The sequence below is a fragment of the Corythoichthys intestinalis genome, chromosome 2 (assembly GCF_030265065.1).
Source record: "Corythoichthys intestinalis isolate RoL2023-P3 chromosome 2, ASM3026506v1, whole genome shotgun sequence".
Taxonomy (NCBI): domain Eukaryota; kingdom Metazoa; phylum Chordata; class Actinopteri; order Syngnathiformes; family Syngnathidae; genus Corythoichthys; species Corythoichthys intestinalis.
This window is the reverse complement of record NC_080396.1, coordinates 16,752,104-16,768,423: the sequence shown is the minus strand read 5'-3', so window position 1 is coordinate 16,768,423 and position 16,320 is coordinate 16,752,104. Positions and strand designations below refer to the sequence as shown.

General features: G+C 39.3%; 1 protein-coding gene across 4 annotated transcripts in view; it reads right to left on the bottom strand.

Annotated features, from left to right (window-relative positions):
* hspg2 (heparan sulfate proteoglycan 2) overlaps window positions 1-16,320 on the bottom strand; it is a 272,063-nt gene that overhangs the window by 60,439 nt on the left and 195,304 nt on the right. For all 4 annotated transcript variants that reach the window (XM_057828660.1, XM_057828670.1, XM_057828678.1 and 1 more), the window contains 7 exons: window positions 10,856-10,978; window positions 8,986-9,138; window positions 8,568-8,728; window positions 8,264-8,341; window positions 3,829-3,964; window positions 3,592-3,743; window positions 1,064-1,199 (listed from right to left, as the gene is read on the bottom strand). In XM_057828660.1, coding sequence (XP_057684643.1) covers window positions 1,064-1,199; window positions 3,592-3,743; window positions 3,829-3,964; window positions 8,264-8,341; window positions 8,568-8,728; window positions 8,986-9,138; window positions 10,856-10,978 — 939 coding nt within the window. The remainder of the gene's footprint in view (window positions 1-1,063; window positions 1,200-3,591; window positions 3,744-3,828; window positions 3,965-8,263; window positions 8,342-8,567; window positions 8,729-8,985; window positions 9,139-10,855; window positions 10,979-16,320) is intronic.

Sequence of the window (16,320 nt, the reverse complement as noted above, 5' to 3'; positions counted from 1 at the left end):
CATTTCATCTAATATTGAACCCTTTTCAGTCAATCAATGTCTTTATTTTCGATGTACATTGTTGAAAACAGCCAACAATTGCATCTCAGATGTAACTAGAATAAAAAAATAGGACTAATTCACTGCTTTCACTCAAAAAACTTTTAGATCTTATAAAAAATAAATATATTTTTTGATATATATATTTATATATATATATTTCTTACCTAAAAATGCCATTACGCTTGATAACACACATCAATTAAAAGTTAGGTGTTTTTCCCACGTGTTTCAATTGAATTTCTATTTGTGTGAAGCTATTTTTAAGTTCTAGTTAAGTTTTAAGTTAGTCTAAACTGTAAGTCCTGATAGGATTTTGAGGTTTTTGCAGTGTTCAAAATAATAGAATGATACTTGCTGTATTGGAGCACATTAGGGACCAGTGTTACTTGGTGTTTTATCCAGCAATGACTACTAAGCTAAAATTGACAGTTAGCATTTTTAAGTTTTTATTTTGCACCCTCATCACTCTACAACGCTATGTTTTCACAGATTAAATAAAGCCTGTATGTAAGACACGTTAGCCACGCATCGACAGTGGCCATAATCAATAGAAACCTAGCCCTCCGCAGGGCTAACGTTACGTGAGCGAGTGACAGTAACGTTAATCGTATTTATTAGCGCTTAGAAGTGTACTGCTTTAAGATGGCGGCTGTTTACTAACGCCGCTGACTCTGTTATTTTGCATCTAGTTCAACATACATGTGATCTCTATGAGACGCATCAGACGCTACGTGCTACCACCGTAGCATCATGGGGGCTAGTTTTTAGCAACATCGGCGTCGCTTGTAGCGGCTGTCGGGTGCAGTAAGTTTTTCTTCTTTTTTTTTTTTTTTATTGCTTTTTCCTCTATGCACGTGACATCAGCGCGTTGTCCAGCATTAAAAGTAGTGTTCGTTTCAGCTCTAGTCTGTTTGCCAGCTGCTGAAAGATGCTACCATAAGACGTCATTTCATTTACCTTACTGAGATGTAATTCATCACTATATGAAGCTGCAAACATGTAAAACCTCAGTGGAGCTTACGTGAGGAAGACGATGTGACAGACACTGAGACAGTGGCGCGGTGGACTTGATATCCCGGAGTGCTCTGCACTTGACAGATATACTCTCCCGAGTCGTCTGGGGTCGCTGACAGGATACGAAGCTGACTGTCAACAACCTGTGCGCAAAAGACACAGTTATATATAGAATAGCAATTATTGTATATGACATTTCGTAGCATAATACGACGACAGTAAAAAATAAATAAATAAAAAGGAAATGAAACATTGACAAAATTGACACGGAGAATGGAAGTCTAAGTGTCCGGTTGGTCTGAACCATGTGTGGTCTGAACCATCTAATGTTTCACATTTAGAGTATGACATACTCCCATTGTGATCACTCAACATACCTCGTTTATTATGACAAAGCAGCGAACAGAAAGGAGTTATGGGGGAACAGAAGAAAAGAAACACAAGAGAAGAAAGAAAAGAAACACAAACAACAACAAGAAATACATTGAACGCCTACACTAACTATTAATATGTTGGTGCTATCGTCAGCTAGTTGTATTTCCGGTTGACACCATGTGGGGGGCCTGTTGACCAGGGAAAGAAGGGAGTCTATAAGCTAAGTGATTGAAAGGGGTAGAGTGTACACAAATCAGCTCTGTGATCTATAACCCAGTAATCGTGTGAATCCCTTGTGAGTGTAAGCCCGTTGGCGACTGACCCTACGCCGCCCCATTGCCAATCCCGGCAACGGGACCCCCCACCCGAGCGTGCCCAATCACATCTAGCCGTACGCAAGCCCCACCAAGCATGTGACAGCCACGCAGACGAGTGGAGATGCCATGCGGGCGCCAACACAGGGCCACGGCCCCCACCCAACCAGCCCGGGGAGGGAGGGCGGTCGGGGGGGTGGACAGCTATTCAAATGTTGACATTTAAAACATTTAACACTTTATAGGCCCGGGAACCTCGTGAGGATAAGTGGGGTAGAAGATTAATGAATCCTTCATAGCAGGGATCCCCAACCAACGGGCCGGGGACCGGTCGGTGGCACATTTGCTACTGGGCCGCAGAGAAATAATAAATCATTTGTTAACCACGACATTCTGGCCTTTGCCTCTTGACATATGACTAATGCGAGTAGATATTTATGTACGTCGCCCTGTAGTGGTGGGCTGCTGCTTTAAAATATATATACATACAGTGGGGAGAACAAGTATTTGATACACAGTCAATGGGAAAACCCATTGGCAGTGTATCAAATACTTGTTCTCCCCACTGTATATATACTTTTTAAAAAAATTATTATCAGGGCTGTCAAAATTATCGCGTTAACGGGCGGTAATTAATTTTTTAAAATTAATCACGTTAAAATATTTGACGCAATTAACGCACATGTCCCGCTCAGACAGATTTAAATGACAGTACAGTGAAATGCCCACTTGTTAATTGTGTTTTATGGAGTTTTGCCGCCCTCTGCTGGCGCTTGGGTGCGACTGATTTTATAGGCTTCAGCACCCTTGAGCATTGTGTAAGTAATTATTGACATCAACAATGGCGGGCTACTAGTTTATTTTTTTATTGAAAATTTTACAAATTTTATTAAAACGAAAACATTAAGAGGGGTTTTAACATAAAATTTCTATAACTTGTACTAACATTTATCTTTTAAGAACTCTTCTCTCTTTCTATCCATGGATCGCTTTAACAGAATGTTAATAATGTTAATGCCATCTTGTTGATTTATTGTTATGATAAACAAATACAGTCCTTATGTACCATATGTTGAATGTATATACCCATCTTGTGTCTTATCTTTCCATTCCAACAATTTATTTTACAGAATATATATATAATTTACAGAAAAATATGGCATATTTTATAGATGGTTTGAATTGCGATTAATTACGATTAATTAATTTTTAAGCTGTACTTAACTCGATTAAAAATTTTAATTGTTTGACAGCCCTAATTATTATACTTTGAGGGAGAAAAACCTGAAAAAAACCTGTCATATATTCATCTCTTTCCAATGCTAAATCTGAATAAATACATTGAACACAAAGGGGTGCTACTTCACGGTTTTTCATTAATCACGGCGGGTTCTGGTCCCCATTAACTGTGAAAAGCGAGGGATCACTGTACAATATTAATCATGATTGGTTTTTTTTGTATTGTTCTTTACAATTATTAAATACCTTCATAATTTCATTCAATGTTAATAAAAACTAAATTAATGAAATTAAAATGAATAAAAACTACACTGTTTACGGCCCCAAGTAACACTCTAAAGCAGTTTTTTTTTTTTTTTTTAATAGTATTTAACTCTTTGCATGCCATTGATGGCAACTGATGTCCAATTCATTCATTCACGTCTGTTCAATTCAATTCATTCAATTTATTTCAAGGCTGTGAATGCTCATATTTCAGTGCCATACTTAAACATCTAGCACTGCCAATGTCATCCAATGAGTCGAAAAGGTGAAATGTAAAGGTTGAAAATAAATAATTGAAAAACAAAATTTGCACATGAAAGGGTTAACTCATGCTCAAATCTACCTCGTGATTGGACGACAGTCTTCCGCTAGCTCTTGACCAAGTGACTCGAGGAGGAGGATTTCCAGACACGATACAATTGAGGTAGAGGTCGTGACCCTCTTGGACGTCTGCTTCCGATGGCTGGATTCTGACAATTGAGGAAGTTTGTTCCCCTGCATAAATTAAAATACCCACTAAGGATCAAATTCGAACTCGACTGCCTGTCAACCTCAACGTTGAATGAACAAAACATCTCACCTTTGTGCACTGAAACTTTAATGGGTGCACTATTTGAACCTACACTGTTGCTGCCAACACACATGTATGTGCCTGAATCCGATACCTTTACATTTGGGATGAGCAGCGTGCCAATATCGGTTCGGTCCATGCTGGCCTAGAAAGGACAAACCAGGAAAGGAGATGATTAGAATGGTTAGTCACACACTTTTTTTTTTTTTCTTAATAGTTTGACTTTTTTAATTACCACAATGATGTAAACTGCTTACCTGAATTCAGAACTTTGAAACAAACACATAAATGACAACGTGACATCATTACCTAATGCAACACATATTGTAAGCACTACACTAGAGCAAGTTATATTTCTACAGGGGTTTGTGCTTGGTATCTACAGCATGAATTTGACACATAGATGATTGTATTAAAGGATGAATACATCTAGACTATAGACCAGTGGTTCTTAACCTGGGTTCGATCGAACCCCAGAGGTTCGGTGAGTAAGCCTAAGGGGTTCGACGAAGGTTAAGACACACAGGGCCCTGTTTTTGTAAATTGACTAAAGGCAAAGTGTCGTTTTAGACTTGTCGTTTTAGACCTAGAAGTTTTGGACTGGTTTGCCCCCAATTTACAAGCTTACTGTAATTTTTGGACTATAAGGCGCACCTGACTATCAGCCGCCACCCACCAATTTAGACACGAAAATGGCATTTGTTCATAGATAAGCCGCACAGGAAAATAAGGCGCACCTTAATACCGTATCGGTCCGAATATAAGATGGCCCTGATTATATGAAGCCCCCCTTTTTCAAGACTTAAGTTTGAAAAAAGACTTTTTGAACACCAAATTAATTTTTGTACAGAATTACAGTACACCAGAAACAAATGATTATAACAATATATTTGAGAGAAAAAGCATATTATTTTGCCTCATTCAAATCTTAATATCTGAACATTTAAATATGTAAACTAAAGTGCAATCACATTCGTAAATGAATGGCTTCTGGTTTTTTAAATGTAAATAAACCAATCTATTGTGATAAAACAACAAAATTGCAATAACTGCATTAACCATCAAAGTGAAGTCTAACTGTAACTGTAGTATTGAAACAAATCTGAATAAGGAAAAACATGGCAATAAAATAATGCAAACTGGTTAAACTTGAGAGTAGCTGAGATCTGTCATGACAGAACATCGCTTCAGTGATATCTGGCGCCATCTAGCGTCGTGAATGGGTATGACGTCTAGACCGCGAATATAAGACGACCCCAACTTTTTCAGGCTTATTTCAATGCAAAAAACAACGTCTTATATTCGGGCCAATACGGTAAATACTTATGACCGATGTCATTTAGTGTCATGTGGCAAATGATCTCACTTTTGAATGAATGTAAATGATCTGAGCTGGATACAAAGTTAGTGACAAATTTTTGACGGACCGACATCTGTCATAAGGATTCCTTAATGCCCATGACAGTGGAATGTCATAATTATGACTGTCTTATGACGCCGCTGTCAAATAAAGTGTTTCTCATTAACCCAAATAAATCCAAAACTAAGCACCCTGGACTATAAGCCAAAGGATTCAAAATGAGGAAAAAAAGTTGCAATTTATAGTTAGAAAATTACAGTAATTCAATTTCTTTCAACTGCGAGCCCTCTATCTAATGGGGGCAGAAACTAGTTTGCTCAGTGGAAGGTTGACCCGCCCTTAATATGAGGAAGGATAACCAAAAAAACAATATTTGTGTCACATTTTACACTATGAAAGTAGCATGAGATGCAAGGATGCAACACTAAAATGAGAATGTAGACATGATAAGAAAAAATTCATTTTTCAACATGAAAATCAACGGCCAAAGGCACAGTTACAGTGGGGCAAATAAGTATTTAGTCAACCACCAATTGTGCAAGTTCTCCCACTTGAAAATATTACAGAGGCCTGTAATTGTCAACATGGGAAAACCTCAACCATGAGAGACAGAATGTGAACCCCCCCCCCCCCCCCCCCCCGAAAATCACAGTTTGATTTTTAAAGAATTTATTTGCAAATCATGGTGGAAAATAAGTATTTGGTCAATACCAAAAGTTCATCTCAATACTTTGTTATGAACCCTTTGTTGGCAATAACGGAGGCCAAACGTTTTATGTAACTCTTCACAAGCTTTTCACACACTGTTGCTGGTATTTTGGCCCATTCCTCCATGCAGATCTCCTCGAGAGCAGTGATGTTTTGGGGCTGTCATTGGGCAACACAGACTTTCAACTCCCTCCACAGATTTTCTATGGGGTTGAGATCTGGAGACTGGCTAGGCAACTCCAGGACCTTGAAATGCTTCTTACGAAGCCACTCCTTTCTTGCCCTGGCTGTGTGTTTGGGATCATTGTCATGCTGAAAGACCCAGCCACGTCTCATCTTCAATGCCCTTGCTGATGGAAGGAAATTTTCACTCAAAATCTCTTGATACATGGCCCCATTCATTCTTTAAACAGATCAGTCGTCCTGGTCCCTTTGCAGAAAAACAGCCCCAAAGCATGATGTTTACACCCCCATGCTTCACAGTGGGTATGGTGTTATTCGGATGCAATTCGGTATTCTTTCTCCTCCAAACACGAGAACCTGTGTTTCCACCAAAAACTTCTATTTTGGTTTCATCTGACCATAACACATTCTCCCAGTCCTCTTCTGGATCATCCAAATGCTCTCTAGCGAACCGCAGACGGGCCTGGACGTGTACTTTCTTCAGCAGGGGGACACGTCTGGCAGTGCAGGATTTGAGTCCCTCGCGCCGCATTGTGTTACTGATTGTAGTTCACTAGGTCCCCTCGTGTGGTTCTGGGATTTTTGCTCACCATTCTTGTTATCATTTTGATGTCACGGGGTGAGATCTTGCATGGAGCCCCAGACTGAGGGAGATTATCAGTGGTCTTGTATCTCTTCCATTTTCTAATAATTGCTCCCACAGTTGATTTCTTTACACCAAGCGTTTTACCTATTGCAGATTCTGTCTTCCCAGCCTGGTGCAGGTCTACAATTTTGTCTCTGGTGTCCTTCGACAGCTCTTTGGTCTTGGCCATAGTGGAGTTTGGAGTATGACTGACTGAGATTGTGGACAGGTGTCTTTTATACAGATAATGAGTTAAAACAGGTGCCATTAATACAGGTAACGAGTGGAGCTTCATTAGACCTCGTTAGAAGAAGTTAGACCTCTTTGACACCCAGAAATCTTGCTTGTTTGTAGGTGACCAAATACTTATTTTCCACTCTAATTTGGAAATAAATTCTTTCAAAATCAAACAATGTGATTTTCTGGTTCTTTTTTCCACATTCTGTCTCTCTTGGTTGAGGTTTACCAATGTTGACAATTACAGGCCTCTCTAATCTTTTCAAGTAGGAGAACTTGCACAATTGGTGGTTGACTAAATACTTATTTGCCACTCTGTAATTTGAATTGGAAATCACTCAGATATTAGCTTTCTATGGCTCCAGTTATATCAGTTATGAATTTGAAAAAAAAAAAAAGTTTATTATTAAATTCCGAAGGATTCGGTGTATGCACATGTGAAACTTGTGGGGTTCAGTACCCTCAGCCACGTTAAGAACCACTGCTATAGACATAGACACATGACAATTGTGTAATTAAGCCTTACAAATACTGTGGAAAAAAATCAACTTAGAAAACTCATTGGACTTTTTTGAACACATATGCAAACCAGAAATTGACTGTTTAGCTTCGAGGCTGAAAAATATATTTTATTAAAATTCCTCAAAAGGGAAAGGAATGAAGAGGGTGTCGGGTCAAGGAAGGCATTTCCGCATCTGGGGGCTATTGGGGCATGGACAAAGCTGCTTAACTGCAGCCTGTTCGATCGTAAGCCCGGCTAAAGTGAGCAACAGCTGAGGCGGGCCACGGCTCAGCGTGTGTCTGAACACACTGATGGGTTTACAAAGCGAGTCCCTTGCCAGAATATACAGAATTTCTGGTCGGTTGCACGGCAGAGTCTGGCTTTGCCTGGGAACGGCTGAAGCAAAGGAGTGGTACAAAGAGGGGGAAGGCGCAGCATCTTCCACAAAGAATGTGTAAAATGCTTCCAGTGTCAACTCAGGAGACTCTATAGTACACTTCCTCCAGTTATTAAATGATGTAAGGGATGATATGATGTGAAAAGTACTAAACAAAGGACAATGGATCATTCGGAGGGGACAGCATAAAAGTGAAAGCGGCATGCAAGTACATTAAGAAGCCAATTGGATCCAGCAAGTTGGTTTTAATGGGTTTGGCACCAACTGTAAAAGGACTGCCAATCGCTTTGAGAAATTAATGGTTCCTAAAAAGCGGGAATCAAGGACGTATTGGATCATGCACTTAGTTAACTACAGTATGTGTGAAGACAGTGTCAGTAGAGGACAATGGATGTGATCTACTGAAGACAGACAGTGGACAGATGGACAGACCTGAAGCTCCTCAATACGTCTGTGTAACACATCGACACTGTTGCTTTTAAACTGATGGAAACCATGTGAGGGAATGGCCTGAGCAAACGTCAGAACAAGGGGAGGTACCAAAACAAAAGGGCGGGGGATGTGGAAGGGGACAAACACAAGGAAGGACAAAAAACAGAGGTGAGAGGTCAAAATGCAGAAACAGTCATAGTAAGATTGGCTTCTGGGATCATCTGTGCAAGATAGGGATACACGTGTGAGCACACTCTCAATCATGTTAGCATCATCTTGCGTTAGCATCCTGGTGGTGTCTCACCTGTGGTGGGATTTGTCCTCCATTTTTAAGCCAGGTGAGTTTCGGGGTTGGGGATCCTGTTGCGCGACAGTACAACCTCAATGTGTCTCCCTCATGAGCGTCAATGTTTTGGGGACTGACTTGGACTTTGGGTTGTGTGCCGAGACCATTGGGATTCGACTCTTGAAACAAAACAAAACATCAACACACAATTATTCATTTATCAAACATGTCTTTGGCAGATATTTCTCTTCATAATATAAACAATCAACCATTGACACATTTGCTGCCAATGACAGTGATAGACGCCTAATCTAGTGTTTGAACTGGGAAGGCTGGGAGAAAATTAACAAGTGAAGCTGAAGCTTCACCTCTGATATTTGGCTTCAGCAATCTCTTAACCTTTTGGGAAAAAAATCACACGACAAAGTGAGCGTACTTCTAACAAAGAGGGGAACCCGTGCTGTGTGTTCGCCGTGGGTGTTCAGAGCTTTGCAGCCGTACTCTCCCTCATCTGCCTGGTCCACTGCTGAAAAGGTCAACATGTTGCCTCTTATCACTGCTCGGGGACTCATTCTGTTACCAGGACCCCCTAAAAAAATTCCAATGACATCCTGTCACGACACCAGTCAGAAGACAACAATTCTACTGTACAGTCCCTGACAAGTCTTGTCGCTAATCCATTTTGTAGAAACAATTGCTAATAACCTGACATTTAATTATTCAATTGGTTTCAGAAATGTCTCATATAAAAGCTAAGACCCTCCCAAATGATGTTGAATGTACAAAAATATATTTGTTTCACTGAAAAAAGATTTATCATTTAATGAAGACATAAAGGTCAAATTTTGGCAAGACAAAAGTTTTGTCGCCTACAGAAAGTAGTGCGAAAATTGAACAAAAAATATACCTCAAATACAAAAATTTGTGACATAACATAAGCGAATTAAGTGGTGGTGCTGTGAGATCCAAATTTAATATTTTGTATGACTTCCATGGGCTTGAAGGACAGCATCCATGCGGTTCGGCAAGGATTCATACAATTTATTGACAAAGTCATCAGGAACATCAAAGAAAGCAGTCTTGCATGCCTCCCAGAGTTCATCAACATTCTTGGGTTTCGTCTTCCATGCTTCCTCTTTCATCCTGTTTATGTCTGGTGACTGGGCTGGCCAGTCCTGGAGGATCTTGATCTTCTTTGCCTTGAGGAACTTTGAGGTAGAGATTGAAGTATGCGATGGAGCACCATCCGGTGACAGAATTTGTCCCTTTTTATGGTTAGGAATGTAAGAGGTAGCTAAAATTTGCTGATATTTCAGACTATTTATGTTGCCTTCCAGCCTGCAGATCTCTCGCACACTCCCATAATGGATGTAACCCCAGACCATGATTTTGCCACCACCAAACTTCACTGTTTTGTGGCAAAAGGTGGATTTTTCAGATGACTCTTCCATTGAATTACACCACAGTCGCCGCAAATATTGCAGGAGACCTACTGGAGCCCGCCTGGATCCGAGATTCACTCAGAAAAAAGTGAAGTTTGTTGGTGGCAAAATCCTGGTCTGGCGTTACATCCAGTATGGGGGTGTGCGAGAGATCTGCAGGGTGGAAGGCAACATAAATAGCCTGAAATATCAACAAATCTTAGCTGCCTCTTACATTCCTAACCATAAAAAGGGACACATTCTGCAGCAGGATGGTGCTCCATCGCATACTTCAATCTCTACCTCAAAGTTCCTCAAGGCAAAGAAGATCAAGATCCTCCAGGACTGGCCAGCCCAGTCACCAGACATGAACAGGATGAAAATGGAAGCATGGAAGACAAAACCCAAGAATGTTGATGAACTCTGGGAGGCATGCAAGACTGCTTTCTTTGATGTTCCTGATGACTTCATCAATAAATTGTATGAATCCTTGCCGAAACGCATGGATGCAGTCCTTCATGCCCATGGAAGTCATTCAAAATATTAAATTTGGCTATCACAGCACCACTACTTAATTCGCTTATTTTATGTAACATATTTTTGTATTTGAAGTGCATTTTTTGTTAAATTTTCACACTACTTTCTGTAGGCGACAAAACTTTTGTCTTGCCAAAATTTGACCTTTATGTCTTCATTAAATGATAAATCTTTTTTCAGTGAAACAAATATATTTTTGTACATTCAACATCATTTGGGAGGGTCTTAGCTTTCATATGAGCCATTTCTGAAACCAATTAAGTAATTAAAAGTCAGGTTATTAGCAATTGTTTCTACAAAATGGATTAGCGACAAGACTTTTGTCAGGGACTGTCTAAGCAGTCTTACCGATCCATTCGATGGCAGGACTCGGGTTGCCGGTCACTGTACAGCGAAACTCGGCCCTCTGGCCCTGCTGGACTGTCAGTGAAGACGGGCTGATGGTAGCCACAGGCTGAGCCCCTTCTGCAGCTACAGAAAACAAAATAGTCAGAATGCCACTTGATAGAATCAGTTCTGTAGTACAGTATAGGCACTTTTTGGTAGTCTTGCTCTGCAGAGTTGATGGAGGAGGAGGAAAAAGTGGCACGAAGCCACTGGTGTGGCCACTGAGCATATTGCTGCTTTTAAGAGTTTGGCAGGATGCAATCCTGTAGGCTGCCAAAGCAAAAGAAAGGCTTCTTTCAGCTGGACTGGAGGAGGAATATGCAGGCCAGCTGAAAACCTCAGGGACTGTTGAAACTGTGACACTCTGACCTTAAAGACGTGGAAAGTCCAGAGAGACTCCATCGTATTGATGGAAAGGAGCAACCAAGTGGAAAACGTGTTGGGTTGGCCTAGTTTTAATTGCGAGTGCTTCATTTACCAACAAAGTATCTCCTTTTTTTTATCATTTTTTTGGACTTAACCGTCAACCATAACTTCAAAAAATGCAATTCAATTATTGTTTTTAAAAAATAAAGTCAAAATGACAATCAACAATTTCTATTGCTAAGAAAAAACATGATGGCAGTAATTGAATCGTTTTAGGGGTTCTGGCCAAAATAAATGACCAGACTAAAGAGCCTTTGAAAAACCTGGAATAAAAAAATCATCAAGCCTCCTGTAAATTGGGGGCAAACCTCCCAAGTCCTTCTGTTAATCTACAAGGAGATACTTGAGTGAGTACTCCCTACAGACACTCAACATTTTGTGTTGACAACAGTAATACTCATTCTTAACACCCTGCAAAATTCTTGTCTTGTATAGAGAGGCTCCAATTTCGCTACGCAAAGAAGTTACAACAGTATGTATTAGGCACAGTATGATGTTTGAAGCCCATATGAAAGGAGTTGCCCAGCCCAGCAGGTTTCTTGACACGAGGGGGGAAAGAGAAATGAGGAAATAAGAATGGACACCTCCAAAGTCTGAATGTGGAGACGCTACATTGGTTTAATAGTGATTAAATGTATTATGGACCCATGGAACGAACATAGAAAAAGTTGGAATTCAATGTTGTTGTTTTTTTAAGTATACACTTATAGCAACGTTAGGTAACTTTTCAACCATTATAAAATATTTTCTAGAGCTGTCAAACGATTAAAATGTTTTAATCGAGTTAATCACAGCTTAAAAATTGATTATAATTAATCGCAATTCAAACAATCTGTAAAATATGCCATATTTTTCTGTAAATCTTTGTTGGAATGGAAAGATAAGACACAAGACTGACATAAAACATTCAACATACTGTACATAAGTACTGTATTTGTTTATTATAACAATAAATCCACAAGATGGCATTACTATTATTAACATTCTTTCTGTTAAAGGGATCCACGGATAGAAAGACTTGTAGTTCTTAAAAGATAAATTAGAGTAAAAGTTATAGTAATTTTTTAACAAACCCCTCTTAATGTTTTCGTTTTATAAAATTTGTAAAATTTTCAATCAAAAAATAAATAGCTCGCCATTGTTGACGTCGCCGAGCAGTGACGTCACATCAGGCTCCCTGCCGTTCTTCCACAGTGTCTTTAACTACGTAAGGTAGTGATTGAAATACACCACAAGGTGTCAATGGCGAGTTTTAAATTAATTAGAGCTCTAGCCAAGGCAAAGTCTGAGTAAGTTTTATGTGTATTTTGCATAGCTATTTTGATTGGGAATGTTAGTTCTCTTTGCATTGAGCACTTTTCTTTTTGTGAACATTATTTTTTTGAGAGATAGGAATATTCTTATTGTTGTGCTTTCACTAAATGATACTGTAGCGACATACCTGTTCCGCCCAAATGCATAATGGGAAGTTGGGCAACCATGACTGTCAGTGGTGGCTGCAAATGCTATACAGTATGTTCTGCGATGTGTTCAATTAGGCGTGTTGAGAAAAGGAACGTCTCTTCCTCCCCCAAATGCATGATGGGAATTTGGGCAACCATGACTTTCAGTGGTGGCTGCAAATGGTATACAGTATGTTCTGCGTTGTGATCAATTAGACGCGTTAAGAAAATGATTGTTTCTTGCTCCGCCCAAATGCATGATAGGAATTTGGGCAACCATGACTGTTAGTGGTGGCTTCCAAAGCTTAAGCCAATAAAAGGCGCGGTCCAATGAACGTCTGTGTCCACTCGCATTTCTCTGCTTTTTCGCTCTCAATGTGCTAAAACGGCGTCATTGTAAACTGTTTGAGGCAACGCATGAACGGGTCATTCCGTGCATGCGTTAATTGCCTCAAATATTTTAATGTGATTAATTTTAAAAATTAATTACCGCCCGCGATAAATTTGACAGCCCTAATATTTTCATGACATTTGTGATGATATGTAGACTGACAACTAGTTAAATGACACCTTTTATATCTTGAGGAGGTCTGTGTCACACCGTGGTGAGGTTCGTTGGATCCGGGCGTCATTTCCTGGTTTTAGTGCTGCAACGATTAATCGATTAACTCGAGTATTCGATTAGGAAAAAAATATTCAAATTAATTTTTTCTGCTCCGAGTGTTCCTTTAATTGAAGTGAAGTTCTAATGGTTTGAAAGTGTTTGCATTTAGTTTTATTGAATTGGGTGACACTGGCTTCTAGACTGCCTCATTTCACATGGCTAAATCCAGCTGCTGTGTGAAAAGACCAACATAAGTTTTTGACAACATATGTTTTATGAATGCATTCGTAATTAGTTTATAGGTATATTTAGCCATTTTTTTAGGGGAAGATGTGTCTGAAGAGCATTGTAAAAATTTTTTTTTTTTTTTTTAAATTAAAAAACCATTAGCATTTCATAGCATTTAAGCTAGCGCACTTTTGCTATGTAAGTTAGCCAATTGTTCTTTTGTTGTATATATATATATTTTTTTTTTAAACCGTTTGAGGCTCAGCTCAGGTATTTTAATTTTTTTATGTTCCTTACTCGAATGAACTAGGTTATCGATTAATCGACTACTAAAATAATCGATAGCTTCAGCCCTACCTGCTTTATTTTGACAGTTATACGCTCCTCATTTCAGACCAATTAGCCTTCCTCGTGTCCTCCCTAATCACCAATTTATCTCACCTGTTTCCCATTACCTTTGTGTGCATATGTTGTCTGTCTCCCCTTTGTTTTGTGCCAAAGTGTCATTGTCTGCCGTCGTGTCACCCAAGCCCACTTTTGTCCACAGCCATCGGAGAAAATCTGATCCTGAATACTTCGTAAGCGTTTTTGAGTTTGTTCTGATCATGAATCTTTTATAAGCATTTTTTAGTTTGTTTGCTACTTTGTGTTTACGATAATATTTTTGCCTTCCACAGTGGAGTGACTTTTTGTTGTGCTATATTGTAAAACCAAGAGAACTCTGCATTTGAGTCCTGCCTTGAGTCCAGTCCTGACCGTCTCTATCGCTTTCACCGGCGCTCGTTAACTTTGAGGAGGGTGGCAGGAAACCTGCCACAAAAACAAACTACAAATGTGCTGACTGCTTTACGGCAATCGTCACTTCCCCCTTTCCCTATTCGTTATAAAGGCAGAAGTCTTCAAAGGTTTTGTCTGAGGAGACAAAAAGGAAAAAGCAGGCTACCAGGATAAAAGGACACTCAAGAATAAACAATGGCTCGGCTTTCACTCGCTGCCATATAGAGAAGTTCCAAAAAATCGATTATTACATGCATCGCAATTCGACACGTGACGATTCAATAACGATTCATAAAGGTTCATAATCGATGATTTTCCCACATAACTGTATGACAGCCGCTCGTAGCGGAACGAAATTCAAGACACATCTGCCGCCCGGATGCCTTTAACGGACGTAGGCACAACGTTATAATGGATGCTGCCTGTAACTGAGTGAGAGATTTACTCCTTTTCAAAAGACTGGAAAATAAATTTGTGTATGAGACATGCAGGAAAAGAAGTGCGACCGCACAGTTATTTTTTAGCGCGAGAGGGGAAGAGAGATAGTTCGTTGCTCATTGTCTTTCCGATGTCCAGCTGTAGTTTCAAGTCATGTCAATTGAAAAATGTCCTGAGTGTGTTGCTAAGACCCGTGTGCGTCTATAAGAGGTTAGTACATGAAGCTTCTCATACTGTTTAGCCTTTATTGTTGTTTTTGAGGTGTTAATAGTTAGCGCCGAGCGCTAAGCTACTGTATTTAGCTTATTCGCTAACGTGTATTTCTTATGCAGAACGTGTAAAACCATGATCAAGTACAGCGGTAACACTACAAACATGCGAAATAGTACAGAAATCTGTGAAAACAAAGTATATTCGGTCAAAGAAGTCTTATTTCTAGACACTTTGTTTCTGGAAAATGCGGAATTCATTCCACCTGTGTAAATTTTATTGTATTGTTGAGAGAAATAAGTACTCCCTTTAAAATGGTTATTCTTTTTGCACTTTGTTGTGAAAATAAATAAATAAAAAACCAGCTTAAGGGAAGCTTTATGTTGAATGGGCATGTTTCCATCGTTCCTGTTGAATCATTTGGATATTTCAAATAAATAATGAACAAAAATTTGTTTGTCTTCTTTATTAATCAGTAATGTACGATGCAACGATAATCGTGATAACCGTGATCATCGTCAATACAGTGATCATTGTTCAAGAATCGAATCGTAGCCCCCTGAATCGTAATCGAATCGAATCGGGGGTTGCCTAAGATAGCACACCCCTACTGCCACAGGAGCGGCAGAGGGACGGAGGGGGAATACGGTACAAAATCAAAAGTTTCTTATTATCAACATTGTCATATGCAATTGTTAATTACTATTCATCCATCACACATCGCAGCTGGAAAAAGAAATGTCGTTTAATCCATCTGCAGGCAACCGGGAGATCATGATTTTACAACACTGTGTGTGCGCTGGTCCCAGAGGAAGGTAGACTAGCCAATAATTTTACTCAAGTAAGAGTAGCGTTACTTCAAAATAAATATTACTTAAGTAAAAGTAGTCATCCAAAAAGTGTACTCAAGTACAAGTAAAAAAGTATCCAGTGAAAAGAATACTTAAGTAATGAGTAACATTGTGAGTCACTGCTTATTTTTGTTTAACTTTTTTGTTTTGTTTAAACAATTGTATTTTTTTTTCTCGCAGCACAAACTTATCGGTATGAAATGGTGTTATAATTATGCTGTACAATAACCCATTACATAACCACATTAAGCCAAAGAAAATACATTTGAAGTACGGCGAGAGAGAGAAAAAAAAATCAAATAATTCGTCCAAAGAGCACGTGTGCCCTCTAGTGGAGAAAATAGTTTCTAGTTTGAATAGTGAATGGTTCCTTCATAGTTACATTTATGAAATTAAAAGGATAATTTCTCCGGTTTTACATGGTAAGTCGGTGCTAAACAAAATTTGGGG